The following is a 17360-nucleotide window of genomic DNA, read 5'->3' as shown; positions in this document are numbered from 1 at the left end:
AATTTATAAGGAATTATACAGTATTTCGTCACACTGTAGCCTCTGCTATATCTGGCACAAATATAGTATGTGTATGTATAGAATATAGTATCAAAATTTGTTTTTTTTTCTATAACCAAGTAGTTAACTTAAAATTTGCTAGTTCTTAAGCATTTGGAGAATTCCATTTGAACAAGTCATGATATAAACAGATGTATTAAATATAATCAGGTAGATATAATCAAACAAATTATGCTGGCAAGAAATTGAGAATGAAAAATTTTACTTTTCAAATGTGACAGTAGGTGTCAAAAAAGTGATTTAGACAAGGTCATTGATAGAGACAGGAACAGACTGGCTTCCGCCCTCTAGAGCTATCTTCTTTCAACTGCCTCACATTACTTCTCTTAAAGCACGTATGTAACTCTCTTGATACACTAATGGCTCATAGTTTATTGCTTACATATATCAACTTAATGTTATTCTTCTTTTAAAAAAGTAGTCAGATAGGGAGAGTCATCCATTTTGGTAATGTTTATGGCTGAAGTGAGGTCAGATCTTCCTCTTAGCTCAATATTTCCCTCACAAATGAAATTACCTTACCTTTCCTAATTAAAGCATACCACTGCTAATCAAACAGTAGATAAGCTTTATAGAAATTATAGCTGGCAAATGAAGAAAGGACGGTTTCCAAATGGAATGTTTAGAGTATCAACATTTTGCAAACCTTAATTAACTAATTAACTCAGGCAACGATCATCCATGGCTGCTGCTACCCCCAAAGGATAATCAGTCATTGTGCACCTTCTGGGAACAGTCCCTATTGGGACGGGGAGAGGGAGGAAACCTAAGTAAATATGATAAAGCCTTCAAAATTACTAATTCAAAAGAGCTGTATAGGCTGCAGAGGGACTGGTTAAAATGAGCTTTTGGAATTCTCATCTTAGTGAGGAGAGATTAAAGTTTCAGAATTATAAAGAAATGGGCTCCATTGGCCACTTCATGCTCTCTATAGGAAAACCTGAAAAGTATGTCCTAAAAATGCAAGTAAATCAGAAGAGATAAGAGCCTTGCTCAGCCTACAATCCAGCCTTACTTGGTAATAAAAACCTAACAAAATTACTATAAGAAAGACAACTTCGGGACTGGGAAGGTAGCTCAGTGGTAGAGTGCTTGCCTTGCATGCCTGAGGCCCTGGGTTCGATTCCTCAGCACCACATAAGCAAAAAAAAAAAAAAAAAGCCGGAAGTGGCGCTGTGGCTTAAGTGGTAGAGTGCTAGCCTTGAGCTGAAGAGCTGAGGGACAGTGCCCAGGCCCAGAGTTCAGGCCCCACAACAGGATCCAAAAAAATAAATAAATAAATAAAGACAACTTCTCCAGACTAACCTCTCAAAAATCATGGGTATGAAATTTCTGAGCAACATATTAGCAAACAGAACTTAGTAATATATGCAACAAATTGAAGTTAATTATTATGGGCATTAATCAAGTTCAGACTTCAGGATTATAAGGCTAGTTGACTGCTTAAGTCAGGATTATGACTTAATATAAATTAAAAATAATAAACGAGTTACAAAAAATACTGACAAAAATTAGCTGGATGGGGCTGGGAGGGTGGCTCAGTGGTAGAGTGCTTGCCTTGCATGCATGAAGCCCTGGGTTCGATTTCTCAGTACCACATAAGCAGAAAAAGCTGGAAGTGGCACTGTGGCTCAAGTGGTAGAGTGTTATCTTTGAGCTGAAGAGCTGAGGGACAGTGCCCAGGCCCAGAGTTCAAGCACCATGACCAGCAAAAAAAAAAAAAGCTGGATTCTGACAACACATACCTATAAACCTAGCTACTCAAGAGGCTGCGATCTGAAGACCATAGTTTGAATCCAGCCTGGGCAGAAAAATCCATGAAACTATTAGCTCCAATGAGCCATCAAAAAGCAAGAAGTGAAGTTGTGGCTCAAGTGGTAGAGTACCAGTCTTGAGCAAAATAAGCTCCGGGACAGCAGCCAGGCCCTGAGTTCAAGCCCCAGGACCAATACCAAAAAAAGGGGAGGGTGATAAAATTAAGTTTCTAATTCATAATTTTAAAATATAAAATATTTATTCATAAAGCATAGATAACTTGCTTAATTAGAGAAACTATGGTAAGACTGAGAGTTAGGCAAGACCAGAATATTTGTTATCAAGAATTCTACTAAGTTAGCCAGGCACTGGTGGCTTATGTCTATAATCTAGCTACTCACGAGGATGAGATCTGAGGACAATGGTTCAAAGTCAGCATAGGCAGAAAAGTCCATGAGACTCTTATTTCCAATTAACCACCAGAAAACTAGAAGTGGTGCTGTGGCTCAAAGATAGGGTACTAGTCTTGAGCAAAAGAGCTCAGGGACAGAGCTCAGGGACAGTGTCCAGGTACTGAGTTCAAGCCCCATGACCAACAAATAAAAAATTCTACCAATAATGGGGCAAGAAAAAAAAATTAAAATGTAAGAACTGTAGTGGAAGAAATGCAACTGTTATTTAATCTTCTATTAATAATCTCCCCTAAAATAATATGCTACTCTATTCATATACTAATATTTTAATAACTCTAATGTTCATTCTCTAATACTAATATTCTCTAATACTAATATTCTAATGCTTATATACTAATAATATACTACATTCTTCTAATCAAGTAAAAATCCCTGGTACCACTCTTGACTTATCTTTCTCTCTGTAAGTTTCTCAAGCCTAATACATCAATAAATCCTATCAGCTCACTCATCCCATTGCTATCATCCTGATGTAAGCCACCATCCATATTTCATATGTACTTCTGCAACGTTCGCATAACGAATCTCTCTGCATTCATTCTTGAACTTCTATAAGTAAAGGTAGGGTGATTCTTTTTTAATTTTTAATTAATTTACTTTATCGTTATTATAGAGGTGATATAGAGGGATTACAATTACATGAGTCAGGTAATGAGTATATTCCTTTTTTTTTTGGGGGGTCTGGTCGTGGGGCCTGAATTTGGCCTGGGCACTATCCCTCAGCTCTTCAGCTCAAGGCTAGCGCTCTACCACTTGAGCCACAGCGCCACTTCCGGCCTTTTTCTTTTTGCTTATGTGGTGCTGAGGAATCGAACCTCGGGCATGCAAGGCAAGCGCTCTACCACTGAGCCACCTTCCCAGCCAATATTCCTTTCCTATAGACTCTTCTGTTCCTTCAGAGTCTCCCACACACCAGTTGCATAGTTCACTTTCATCAGTGTCCAGTGAGTTTCACTGCTGTAGTATTTCACCATTTTCCCCTCAAGTTCTGTACCCTCCTACTAACCCTCTTGAAGATATACACTTGAATACACTATACATAAGGAAAAGAAAACAGAACCATCAAAAAATACATAAAAAAAGATTAAGAGAAAAAAAAAAGAGGTTTTTTTTTTTCTTGTTTCCGTATCTTGGAGTTCATTTTGATATTATTTTATGTTACTATGAAGAGGCACATAAGCATCGCACCTTTGTGTTTCTCTATTAATTAACAGTATCCTCTTTTGGTCACACTGTGGGTGAATATCTAGAATCCTTTATAATTTATCATATTCTAGTGTATTTTAGATATCATTTCCATATAACAGAGAGAACACGTGCTTTTTGTCTCTCTGAGCTTGGCTTACTTCACTTAATATAATTTGTTCTAGAACCATCCATTTCCCTGAAAATGACATTATTTTATTCTTTCTAATGGCTATGTAAAATTCTATTGTATATAAGTATCACATTTTTTGACCACTCATCTGTTGTGGGGCATCTGGACTGTTTGCATATCTTGGTTATTGTAAATCATTGAACATGGTGTCCTTATATCCTGGCATTTTGCTCAAGATAGATGCCCAGGAGTGGTATGGCTGGGTCGTAGAGAAAGGTCTATGTTTAGTCTTTTGAGGAATCTCCAGACTGCTGTCCAGAGTGGTTGTAATTGTTTACATTCCCACCAACAGTGCAGTAGGGTTCCTTTCCCCCACATCTCCACCAATATTTGTTGTTGTTCCAATTCACAATGTTGGCCAATCTTATTAGGGTGAAATGGAATCTCAAGAGTTGTTTTTTGGGGGCTGGGAAGGTGGCTCAGTGGTAGAGTGCTTGCCTTTCATGCATGAGGCCCTGGGTTCGATTCCTCAGCACCACATAAGCAAAAAGAAAAAAGCCGGAAGTGGCACTGTGACTCAAGTGGTAGAGTGCTAGCCAAAAAAAAAAAAGAGTTGTTTTGATTTGCATTTGCACTTGGCCAGGATGATGAGCATTTCCTCATGTGTTTCTTTGTCATTCTTACCTCTTCTTCTGAGAAGTCTCTTCTTAGTTCCCGTGCCCGATTAGTGATTGGCTTATTACATTTGGGAGGAGTTCGTTTCTTGAGCTCCTTGTATATATTGTATATTAGGACTTTGATATATTCCCATTAAAGACCTTCTTCCAATCTGTTGGCTGTCTTTCTAGTTTAGTAAATATTGCCTTAACCTGTAGAAAGTTTTTATTTTGTTGTAATCCCACATGTGAAGTCTCTCCCTTATCTGTTGTACCCCTAAGAATCTATTCAAAAAGTTTCTACCTATGCCTATAACCTCTAATGTTACTCCTACTCTCTTTTTCTCTTTGTTCGGTCGTGGGGCTTGAACTCTGGGCCTGGGCACTGTCCCAAGGTGAGCGCTCCACCACTTGAGCTACAGCGCCACTTCCGGTTTTCTGGTGGTTTATTGGAGATAGGAGTCTCAAGGTCTCTCCTGCCCGGGCTGGCTTTGAACCGCGATCCTCAGATCTCAGCCTCCTGAGTAGCTAGGATTACAGGCGTGAGCCACCAGAGTAGCTAGGATTACAGGCGTGAGCCACCAGCGCCCGGCTGACTCCTACTCTCTATTTCAGTAGTTTCAAAGTTTCTGGTCTGATATTGAGGTCTTTGATCCACTTTGGATTGCTATTAATACATTGTGAAAAACAGGAATCTACTTTTTGTTTTCTGCATATGGATACCCAGTTTTCCCAACACCAGTTATTGAAGAGGATATTTTTTTTCCTATTTTGTATGTCTTTGGCTCCATTATCAAATATTAGATAACTGTAAGTGTATGGTTTTATTTGTGGGTCTTCTAATCTGTTCCATTGATCTTTGGATCTTTCTTTTTTTTGGGGGGGGGGAGGAGGGTCCGGTCATGGAGCCTGAACTCTGGGCCTGGGCACTATCCCTCAGCTCTTCAGCTCAAGGCTAGCGCTCTACCACCTGAGCCACAGCGCCACTTCCGGCTTTTTTTCTTTTTGCTTATGTGGTGCTGAGGAATCGAACCCAGGGCCTCAGGCATACAAGGCAAGCGCTCTACCACTGAGCCACCTTCCCAGCCCCTGGATCTATTTTTGTGCCAATACCAAGCTGTTTTTGTTAATATAGCTCTATAGTAGAGTTTGAGGTCTGGTATTGTGATACTACCTGCATTGCTTTTTTTGGCCTAAATTGCTTTGGCTATTCTAGGTCTTTTGTTGTTCTGTATGAATTTTTGGATTGTTTTGTCTATCTTGGTAAAGAACATCATTGGGATTTTGATTGTGATTGTTTTGAATGTGTATATCACTTTTGGTAGTACGGTCATTTATACAATATTGATTCTTTAAAAATATAAATTCTTTAAAAATATAATGCTGCTGCACTGTCCAAAATAGGCAAAAATGGTCTCCATTTTCACTTTAAATACAAGTCAACATCATTAAAATAAGGCTGGTATTATACACCTGTAATCCTAGCACTTGGGAGGGTGAGGCAGGAGGATCACTAGTTCCAAGCCCAACTTGGGTTGTACCATGAGACTCTAGAAAAACATAATCCTTAAATAGTGATTTATCTACAAGGCTCTATACATGGTTTTCCAGTGGATGTTTAGGAATTGTCTGTGGTAACAATGACTGGGAAAATTACAGATAATGGGTGAGGGACCGTGAATGACAGACATCTGCTTACTAATTATTTTAGATTAGATCCTAATTCATATATATATGTATTTATATGTACACATATATACACATACAAATACACACACAGTAGTTTCTGTACAAATGTAACTGTTGTATTTAGAGATTATGCTTTACTTTATAAATATTTACATGCTGCATACAACTTTATTAAAAATTTATTTCTTCTTTATATATAGTTAATTGAGCATATGTATGGCACTACATTTAATTTAAAACATATAATGTATAATGAGTGTTAGTTTTGTAGCAAAAAAAATGCAAGTGTTTAAAGTATTTAAAGTACTATTGGTTTGGTACCTTCTACTTCTCTGATCTTATGCCGACTTGAAGCCACGGCTCTAGTACACTGGCTTTCTTGGTATGCTTTTAAATACCAGGCATTCTTTTGGAGAAAAGCATTTGCACTTGCTTCTCTCTCTGTCTACACTCTGCTTCCTCAGATACCTGAAATGTTTATTTTCTCTATTACTTTGGGATTTTATGCAGTGAGGGCTTTTCATGAGTGAAAGCTTACCTAACCATGTTTTTAAAAATTGTACCCCAATATGTTCCCCTCTTACCTAATTTCTTTCTGACATATCATATAGTTTGTATATTTATTTCTTCACTCCCTAACACTCACTAAGACATAAATACTGTACAGGGATTGTGTCTGTATTGTTTGTTATATCCTCAGGGCCTAGAACACTGTCTGGCAGAATCAGAAAATATCTGCCAAATACGTCAGTGAACTGCTGTTCTCAGAGAAGAAAATGTAGCACATTCCTTATTTTACAAGCCACAATAATGAAACTTTTACAAAAACTCAAGGCATAAGAGATTGATGGCTATAGAATCAAATATAAATGTTTTTGACCTCTATAATGCTAAAAAAGAAAAACATGGGTGAAATAAGTTTAACTATATAACATTAATAGGACATATAACATGTAACATTAATAGGACAAGAAATTTATAGTTACAGGAAATCAAAAATAAACTAAAAATAGCGTGAACTAGAGTCAAGGAAAGATGGAGAAGATTGCAGGTTAAGCCATCCTTTCTCTTCATTGTAAAGAATAATGATAAAAGTATGTAAATTAAAACTAGATAAGCCAGGTACTGGTGGCTCATACCTGTAACCCTAGCTACTCAGAAGACTGAGATCTAAAGATATGTGTTCAAAGCTAATCTGGGCAAGAAAGTCCATGACACTCTTATCTCCAATTTACCTCCAGAAAACCAGAAGTGGAGCTGTGGCTCAAAATGGTAGAATGCTAACCTTGAGCAAAGGAACTCAGGGACAGTACCCAGGCCCTGAATTCAAGCCAACAGACGACAAAAAAAAAAAAAAAAGACCAGACTGCAAAACTATATTATCTAAAGAAATTAAAGGGGCTGGGAAGGTGGCTCAGTGGTAGAGCGCTTGCCTTGCATGCATGAGGCCCCAGGTTCGATTCCTCAGTACCACATAAGCAGAAAAGAAAAAAAAGCCGTAAGTGGTACTGTGGCTCAAGTGGTAAAGTGCTAGCCTTGAGCTGAAGAGCTGAGGGACAGTGCCCAGGCCCAGAGTTCAAGCCCCACGACCGGACCCCCCACCCCCCAAAAAAGAAATTAAAACATTACTAATGGTAGAAGTAAACAAAAATGTTTGAAAAGTGTCAATAAGGGGTAGAAATAAAGATTGGAACAGTTTGTTCAGTTTGTTGTTTTTAACCAGAGCATTTATTACTTTGATGAAAACTTTAAATTTAAATTATCATCATCATATTGTTTTAAGTAATCATTCATGACTGATAATTTCATATTAAAATTATACTATTAGAGTTTAAATTCTCCTTCAAATAATCAGATACCACAACTGCTCCCTAATATCATGTTCAGAAACTTAATATATATCATATCATACCATAAAGAAAATAAGATCTTAAGAGTTACTAAATGGAGCTGAATCTTCTTTGCAAAATATTGAAAAAGCACATGGACTGAAATGTTAGGACAAATATATCATCTACATTTCACAATCTGTGAAAACCTAACTAAAGTATCTCTCTCTCTTTTTTTTTTGCTGGTCATGGGGCCTGAACTCTGGGCCTGGGTGCTGTCCCTCAGCTCTTCAGCTCAAGGCTATCGCTCTACTACTTTAGCCACAGTACCACTTCCGGCTTTTTCTGCTTATATGGTGCTGAGGAATGGAACCCAGGGCCTCATGTAAGCAAGGCAAGCACTCTACCACTGAGCCATCTTCCCGGCCCTAACTAAAGTATCTGACTGTTTTGACCAATGACATATTTCTTTTTTTTAAAATATGAAAATATGTATTTATTACCAACAGTATTTAATCAGCTACACACATGTACACACATAATAGCAGGATGAAATTACATTTTTTACATAGTAAAAGGTACACACTTCAGAAAAAAAAGCAGGCATGAATATGTCCAAGATAATCAAAAAGCAGCAAGAAATTTTTTTTCTTATTTTGAATATTGTAAACCTTTTAATATTAGTAGATGTCTTTACCTTGTGTTTCCTGTGAAACTATGGGTTTAAGAATAGAATTCTAAGGTGGGCACTGGTGGCTCACACCTGTAATCCTAGCTACACAGGAGGCTGAGATCTGAAGATTGTGGTTCAAAGCCAGCCAGGGCAGGAAAGTCCATGAGATTCTTATCTCCAATAAACCACCAGAAAACTGTAAGTAGTACTGTGGCTCAAGTGATAGAATGCTAGCCTTGAGCTGAAGAGCTAAGGGACAGTGCCCAGGCCAAGAGTTCAAGCCCCATGGTGGACAAAAAAAAAAAAGCTATCAATCTGAAGCCACCAATAAATACAAACTTAGGTACATTTGTACCCTATTTTCTATCTTTACTCCTTTTAAAACAGTAGCAGTATTCAGTCTAACTAATTCACTTACTACATGCAGTGGTCATTCTATAAAGTTAGAGGAAGCTCCCTTTTACCTAATTCTTCTATCTATGATCTAGAACACAACAGATTTGTATTTAAGAAAGTAGATTCCCATTCCCTATGCTCTACCATTTAATAAACATATCCCATGGGGGTGAATTTTTTTTTTTTTTTGCGGGGGGCAGGGGGGTTGGGGGTGGGTCTGGTAGTGGGACCTGAACTCTGAGCCTGGGCGCTGTCCCTCAGCTCTTCAGCTCAAGGCTAGCACTCTACCACTTGAGCCACAGTGCCACTTCCTGTTTTTTCTTTTTGCTTATGTGGCGCTGAGGAATGGAACCCAGGGGCTCATGCATGCAAGGCAAGCACTCTACCACTGAGCCACCTTCCCAGCCCAGAATTTTTTATTTTTTTTTTTTTTTTTTAGGTTGAGACTAAGAATTTCACATACTTTTCTGCCCAGGCTGGCTTTGAACCATGATCCTTAGATCTCAGCCACCTGAGTAGGATCACAGGTATGAGCCACAACCAGCTAAATAAATATTTATTTAATTTTTTTCTTTTTCTTTGTGTGTGCGTGATTTTGATTCTTGATAATTCAGAATCCTTATATTATTTCAGGATTTGTATTTTAATCAGAAATTATCTCATTTGTACTGATTCTCAAACATATATATATAATAGTATAACTTACTTAAATATAAAAAGTAAAAAATTGCTAATTGCAATATATTTTTATCATTTTATTCTATAAATGAAGCAGAATCTGAAAAATCTTTATTTTTTGGATGACTCTCTTCAGTTATTCTAATTAATAGAATGTCACAAACAATAGGCTGTCAGTTCTTTTTCACATAGAAATTTATAGAAACAACCACTTTTACCTTAACTGGGAAGCTACATTTTCCCGTGCGAACCCCTTCTTCATCTGTCTGCCACTGATGTGGACGACTGGCTTCTGGAACATAAACATCTTTCTTTCTTCGAAAACTTTGCCGTAGTTTGTTCATTTTAATTTTTATAACCTGTAGATACAGAAAAAGAAGTACTTTTAAAGTTGTTATCTTCTTATATATTTAAGATTTTGATTTAGTAAAAACATAAACTAATGTCTCTAATTAGAAGTTATGGCTTCTGAAAATGGAAGATATGACATGTTACATACAGACTTAACAATATGTGAAACATTCTAAATACTTTTATATATTAGTAGGAAAAAAATTCCGAAACATTGGAATTTTAGCTTACAATTAGAAGATATTGTGAAAAGTAGAGACTATCTTTATATAAAAATGGTATTTTATGCCAGGTGCAGGTGGCTTATTCCTGTAATCCTATCTACTCAGCAGCAGGCTGAGATCTAAGGATAGCAGTTCAAAGCCAACCTGTGCAGGAAAGTACATGAGACTTTTATCTCCAATTAATCACAGAAAAAGCTGAAATTGGTCCTGAGGCTCAAGTGGTAGAGTGCAAGTCTTGAGCAAAAAGGAGCTTAAGGACAGGACCTAAGCCCACAGTTTGAGCTACAGGGCTGGGGGGAAAAGAAGATGTTTTATAAAGAAAACTTTAAACATACTCAAGGAAGGAAAAGTTGTACTAGTACTAAAGTAATCTAAAGAAATTGTATTTCTTGGGGGCTGGGAAGGTGGCTCAGTGGTAGAGCACTTGCCTTGCATGCATGAGGCCCTGGGTTCGATTCCTCAGCACCATATAAGCAAAAAGGAAAAAGCCGGAAGTGGTGCTGTGGCTCAAGTGGTAGAGCACTAGACGTGAGCTGAAGAGCTGAGGGACAGTGCCCAGGCCCAGAGTTCAGGCCCCACGACCAGACCCAAGAAATTAAAAAAAGAAAAAGAAAAGAAATTGTATTTCTTGTAAGCAGTACGAAAGAATTTAATTTTATACATACTTTTATACTCATTATAATAACCTAATGAGGAAGTGGAGTGTGGCTCAAGCAGCAGAACACTTGCCTTGAACAAAATTGCTCAGGAACAACACCTAGCCCTGAGTGCAAGCCTTACAACCAGCAAAAATAGTGATAATCTAAAGAAAGTATGTCAAAGGTTTAATTCTCATAATTAACTCTATGTGTCAGCTATGTGTTTTGTTACTGTAAGATGCAACATTTAAAGTACAGTAAAACTGGGTGCCACTGGTGGGTCATGTCTATAATATTATCTGAGATCTGAGGATCCTGGTTTGAAGCCAGCTCAGACAGGAAAGTCCAGGAAACTCTTATCTTCAACTAACCCGAAAAAAGCCAGAACTGGAGCCATGATTCAAGTGGTGGAGTACCAGATACAAGTGTAAAAGCCAAGCAAGAAGTCAAGATTGTGAGATCAAGCCTCGGTACTAGCATATAAAAGAAATCACAAAACTACAGAGAAATAAGACCTAACTGATCAGAATCAACGAAACATTCAAGAAGTAATAAATAAACTTGATAAAGTATCATTTTATAAAGCAAAAGTGCAAAATGTAAAACAAATTCTGCATTTTTTTCCAAAATTAAGGAACATGGGAGAACTTAAGAACTTCAGCTAGCTTCAAAATGATCTTAACTCAAAAACGATGTGACAAAGTTATAAAAAGGAATCATCTCTGTCAAGAGTGTTAATTCTCACATAACATCAATGAAGAATGAAGGATCTGAGAAAGTCTGAATGCTAAGAAAAATCATTTTGTTATTTAAAAATGCTTAGTACTATAGCAGAACTATTACCAAATTAGCTAATTTACATAGACAAGCCAATCTTACCACACCACTTAGGCAAAAAACCCAAGACAGATGAATGCAAGAATTACTGGGTTTTCTAAAATTGAATTTAAGCAGATCACTCATTTCTAAACTACCTAAATAAGAATATACCTTAACCTAAAAGAGTTCCCAAAATAATTCCATAACATTTCTTGCAAATATATCCTGCTATACTCTGAAATCACATTTTAAAAATATACATGCGGTGGAGAATGTGGCTCAGTAATAGAGCACTGGCTTAGCATGTGTGAGGCACTAAGCTCAAATCTCAGCATCTCTAATAATATAAAAAAAAAAATTCACAAATATAAGAAAACAAAAAGCACCCATGTCCTTGCTCAAACAGACATTCTCAGCAAAAAGCTTTGACAGTTCCTGTCTTCATTTTTCCTCTTGGCAAAGACAACTACTCATTTAGTCAAGTCAGATCCCTGAACAAATCCCTTCATTCACTCTTTCTCTAGCCTACAAAACTACTGATTTTAAGCCCTTATTAAATCTTTTGAATGCATTCCTAGTATTTCTTTCTTTTTAGGCAGGGTCTTCCTTTTGCCCAGGCTGGTCTTCAAGTCTCAATCCTTCTTACGAATAGAAGCTCCTTAGTAGTGTGGCTCTGGGATTAATAGCCATGTGCTACCTTGGTGAACTTCTAGTACCATTATATTAACATATTTTTGTTTAAATTACTGTAAACTCTATTAGTTGGTGTTTTTGCTTCCATCGGAGCTCTATTCCAATATATTTTCCTAATTACTGTCAGAGAGCTTCTAGAACATAGCGGTGATCTCCAAACTACTTTACTTAAAATCCTCAATTGGCTAGGTGCCAATGGCTCACGCCTGTAATCCTAACTACTCAGGATTCTGAGATCTGAGGATCATAGTTCAGAGCCAGCTGGGGCAGGAAATTAACCACAAAAGTTATCTTAAAAAATATTTCAAATAGGGGCTGGGAAGGTGGCTCAGTGGAGAGTGCTTGCCTTGCATGCATGAGGCCCTGGGTTCGATTTCTCAGCACCACATAAGCAAAAAGAAAAAAACCAGAAGTGGCGCTGTGGCTCAAGTGGTAGAGCGCTAGCCTTGAGCTGAAGAGCTGAGGGACAGCACCCAGGCCCAGAGTTCAGACACCATGACTGGCAAAAAAAAATAAAAAAAATAAAAAAATAAATAAAAATTCAAATTAACCACAAAAAGCCAGAAGTGGAACTGTAGCTCAAGTAGCAGAGCACTAGCCTTGAGCATAAAATCTCAGGGACAGAGCCCAAGCACAGAGTTCAAGACCCAGGACTGGTAAAACAAACAAACAAACAAATAAATAAAAGTTTCAATTGCTTTACATCACCTTCAAAATAAAGTCCAAATGGCATACCACAGCAAACAAGTTTTTTTTCATCTGCCTTCTCTTATCCGTCTCCATTTACATGCTAAACTCCACCTACACTAAACTACTTGCAGTCCTCCAACAAAGCATGTCCTCTTTCTGTATATGTTTCTCCATCTGCCTTTCAGAAAGAAAGACCTTTCTCTGTTTGTCTCTGGTTAAAGAGTACTCATTTTTAGAGTCACCTCGTGTTAACCTCTTGTATCATCTTGTTTCTGACAAGGGATCTTCCTTAATTGGCTGCGGTTAGTTCCTTTCATATGACTCCCACTAATTTTTTACTGACGTCTATTACTGCTCTCATCAATTCCTAGAACAATTTTGATTTCCTTATTTGTAAACTCAAGTTTATTTGTTTCATAACACAGTTCCTGCTATTAATATTGTATACTGTAAATCTGAAAAAAAATAAAGACAGCATAGACCTGCAACACAGCAGAAGATAATAACCAAGTAGGAAAAGTCTACAGACCCAAGAGTAGAGGATCATCAATTTTGGAAGAGACGTTAATGTCCTAGTCGTCCAACTTCCTATTGACAAAGGAACCACTTGACAACTTCTCTTAAGGAAGACACCAACTATGTCTAAATGGATCTAACAAAGTTTATTAACTCTCTGGGAAGTGACTTACTGTTGTAAATTTACCATTGTTGTACCAGTATGGCACTGAATAATATAACAGACTACAAATATCTACTAATTTGAGGGTTAAATATCTTGTCACTTCTAGTACTCAGTTTGAGTATTTTTGCAGAGCATTAGATATTAATGATTCTCAAGTTATGTTCGATGTCATCCTAAGATTTCCACCGTGGGCTGGGAAGGTGGCTCAGTGGTAGAGCGCTTGCCTTGCATGCATGAGGGCCTGGGTTCAATTCCTCAGCACCACATAAGCAAAAAGAAAAAAATAAAGAATTCCTAAAAAAAAAAAAAAAAAAGGAATGTTAAAAGGGGTGCATTGATCCACAGGCACTGTATTCCTAAACTGCTCTGTTGAATGGCAACTCCTTTGTACAAGTACTTGAAGAAAAGAAAATTTTATTTATTTATTTTATTTTTATTTTTGTGGGTCGTGGGGCTTGAACTCTGGGCCTGGGCGCTGTCCCTCAGCTCTTCAAGTCAAGGCAAGTGCTCCAGCACTTGAGCTACAACACCACTTCCAGTTTTCTGGTGGTTTATTGGAGATAAGAGTCTCATGGACTTTCCTGCCTGAGCAGGCTTTGAATCGTGATCTTAGCAGGATTACAGGTATGAGCCACCGGCGTCCAGCTATTTCTAAAAAAGTGACATAAGCAAAGGATTAACTGAAGGAGGTAAAAAAGTTAGCTAAAATAGTAGGATGAAAAAGTAAATAATGCAAGCACTGAGGAAGTAAACCTGCCTAATGTTTAAAGAACAAAAGGGTATTAGTGTGCAAAATAAAGACAAGAGAGTAATACAAACAAAACCCAATGAGTTACTGAGTATAAAGTCATATATAGCCTGATGACTTTCCTCTTTTTTTTTTTTTTTTTGCCAGTCATGGGGCCTGAGCTCTGGGCCTGGGCGCTGTCCCTCAGCTCTTCAGCTCAAGGCTAGCACTCTACCACTTGAGCCACAGTGCCACTTCTGGCTTTTTCTGCTTATGTGGTGCTGAGGAATTGAACCCAGGGCCTCATGCATGCAAGGCAAGCGCTCTACCACTGAGCCACCTTCCCAGCCCCGACTTTCCTCTTAAGAGAGGAATCCAGCTGGGCGCTGGTGGCTCACGCCTGTAATCCTAGCTACTCAGGAGGCTGAGATCTGAGGATCATGGTTCAAAGCCAGCCCGGGCAGGAAAGACTGTGAGACTCCTATCTCCAATAAACCACCAGAAAAACCGGAAGTGGCGCTGTAGCTCAAGTGGTAGAGTGCTCGCCTTGAGCTGAAGAGCTGAAGGACAGCGCCCAGGCCCAGAGTTCAAGCCCCACAACCGACAAAAAAAAAAAAAAAAAAGAGAGGAATCCAGTAACAATTGATAGGTTGGGTAAGGAAGAATTATGAAGATATGTCAGGAATAAGCCTTAGGATCTGCTGCTGTCATAGGTAATCCTAGGAAAACCAGGTATGTGTGCCCCTGATTCTTGTTTCCACATCAGTTCTATCATGTAAATGGAAGAAAAGTATAGTACATTCCACAGTATTAATGCAGGAATTAAGGAGATTTATCTTCACTTTTACCCTTGTTAAGTTTGATGCACTTCTAGGACTTCCAGGTTAGGTTCAAGATGAAGAGTCTCCTGAATGCTAGATTAAAAACTCACATCACTCTCTCTGTTCTTTTCTAGCTCTCCCTGCTCTCGGCTCTCTCTCTGCTGGTGCTCCCTCTCCTCCCCTCCCCTCCCCTCCCCTCCCCTCCCCTCCCTTCCCCCACCTCTCTCTCTCTCTCACTGCTCTCTCTCTGCTCTCTCGCAGCTCTTTTCTTGCTCTCGCTGCTCTTTTCTAGCTCTTTCCTCTCTCTTTCCTCTCAAAAAAAAAAAAAAGAGAAGAAAAAAAAATAAAAACTCACATCAGTTTCTGTTTTTTAACACAGTCAAGTATGAAATTTTGATACATATCTTTGTTGTTTCCCTTTCATACACAACCATTTCAAGTAAAAAGGTGTTAATAATCACAGTAATTTAAAAATCAGCTATGGGCTGGGAATGTGGCTTAGTGGTAGAATGCTTGCCTAGCATGCATGAAGCCCTGGGTTCAATTCCTCAGTACCACACACATAGTAAAAAAGCCGGAAGTGGCACTGTGGCTCAAGTGGTAGAGTGCTAGCTTTGAGCAAAAGCAGCTCAGGGACAGCGCCCAGGCCCTTAGTTCAAGGGTCAGGACTGGCAAAAGAAAAAAGAAAAAAAAAAAATCAGCTATATTTTAAGTATTTTCAATGGTAATTAACTTATGCTTGACAACAAATTTCTTTTTTTTTTTTTTTGGGTCCAGTCATGGGGCCTGAACTTTGGGCATGGGCGCTGTCCCTCAGCTCTTCAGCTCAAGGCTAGCGCTCTACCACTTGAGCCACGGCGCCACTTCCGGCTTTTTTTTTTTTCCTGCTTATGTGGTGCTGAGGAATTGAATCCAGGGCCTCATGCATGCAAGGCAAGCGCTCTACCACTGAGCCACCTTCTCAGCCCTGACAACAAATTTCTTGAACCCTGATAACTACGTATGTATATAACGACTGCAATGTGCCTACACTAAAGGGAAGTGACTGATAATAGAATCAGTCCCAAAGTACTTTCTATGATGGATAATCAGGGTAGCAAAATAAAGGTTGAAAAAAAAAATACAGCTTTCTAAATTTTCTTCCAGTTTTACTGCCTTTGTTATACTCATCAACTAAGGAGGTTAATTCCGAAAATCTTCTCTAACAAGTTTAGTCATGTAACATATACTATTACTCATGCCCCTAAACAAACACAAATTCTCTAATAGAAAATAAAAAACAATATATTTCATACAGATAAACTACACATGATAAAGACTCATCTGATGAAAAAAAAATCAAAACTAAAAAGACCAAGAATTAATGGCACAGAAGGTATAATGTGTATCAATGGAGCCAAGTGTTTATCATGAGGATAAAGCAGTAGGATCATAAGTTGCAAGCTTGTCTCAAAAAAAGAAACAAGAGCCGGGCGCTGGTGGCTCACGCCTGTAATCCTAGCTACTCAGGAGGCTGAGATCTGAGGATCTCGGTTCAAAGCCAGCCCGGGCAGGAGAGACCGTGAGACTCCTATCTCCAATAAACCACCAGAAAACCGGAAGTGGCGCTGTAGCTCAAGTAGTAGAGCGCTCGCCTTGAGCTGAAGAGCTGAGGGACAGCGCCCAAGCCCAGAGTTCAAGCCCCACGACCGACAAAAAAAAAAAAGAAAGAAACAAACAAATTGCAGAATTTCAATGTGATATATTAGTGAGCTTTAGATTCCAAATTTGGACTATTTCTGTTAAAATAAAGGCTTTCTTAAGAGGCATTGTTCAGCCGGGCACTGGTGGCTCACGCCTGTAATCCTAGCTACTCAGGAGGCTGAGATCTGAGGATCTCGGTTCAAAGCCAGCCAGGGAAGGAGAGACTGTGAGACTCCTATCTCCAATAAACCACCAGAAAACCAGAAGTGGCGCTGTAGCTCAAGTGGTAGAGCGCTCGCCTTGAGCTGAAGAGCTGAGGGACAGCTCCCAGGCCCAGAGTTCAAGCCCCATGACCGACAAAAAAAAAAAAAAAGAGGCATTGTTCAGTAACTCTATAATGATACAAGACTATATATATTTTTACCTTGGTTATTTACATTAGGATAGATTACTTGGAAAACTGTAAAAGTCTAAATCTTTTAGAAGTATGGCTGACATGCTGTGG

General features: G+C 38.5%; 1 protein-coding gene across 8 annotated transcripts in view; it reads right to left on the bottom strand.

The window, feature by feature from the left end:
- The window catches only part of Numb (NUMB endocytic adaptor protein), a 132043-nt gene that overhangs the window by 52701 nt on the left and 61982 nt on the right, over window positions 1-17360 (bottom strand). For all 8 annotated transcript variants that reach the window (XM_042692802.1, XM_042692808.1, XM_042692805.1 and 5 more), the window contains one exon: window positions 9746-9886. In XM_042692802.1, the coding sequence (XP_042548736.1) occupies window positions 9746-9871 (126 nt within the window). In that variant the 5' untranslated portion in view covers window positions 9872-9886. The remainder of the gene's footprint in view (window positions 1-9745; window positions 9887-17360) is intronic.

This window comes from Dipodomys spectabilis, unplaced genomic scaffold (genome assembly GCF_019054845.1).
Source record: "Dipodomys spectabilis isolate Male_0828 unplaced genomic scaffold, ASM1905484v1 ptg000157l, whole genome shotgun sequence".
In the NCBI taxonomy this organism is placed as follows: domain Eukaryota; kingdom Metazoa; phylum Chordata; class Mammalia; order Rodentia; family Heteromyidae; genus Dipodomys; species Dipodomys spectabilis.
The sequence above is the reverse complement of the archived record's forward strand: the minus strand, read 5'-3'. Positions and strand labels throughout refer to the sequence as shown.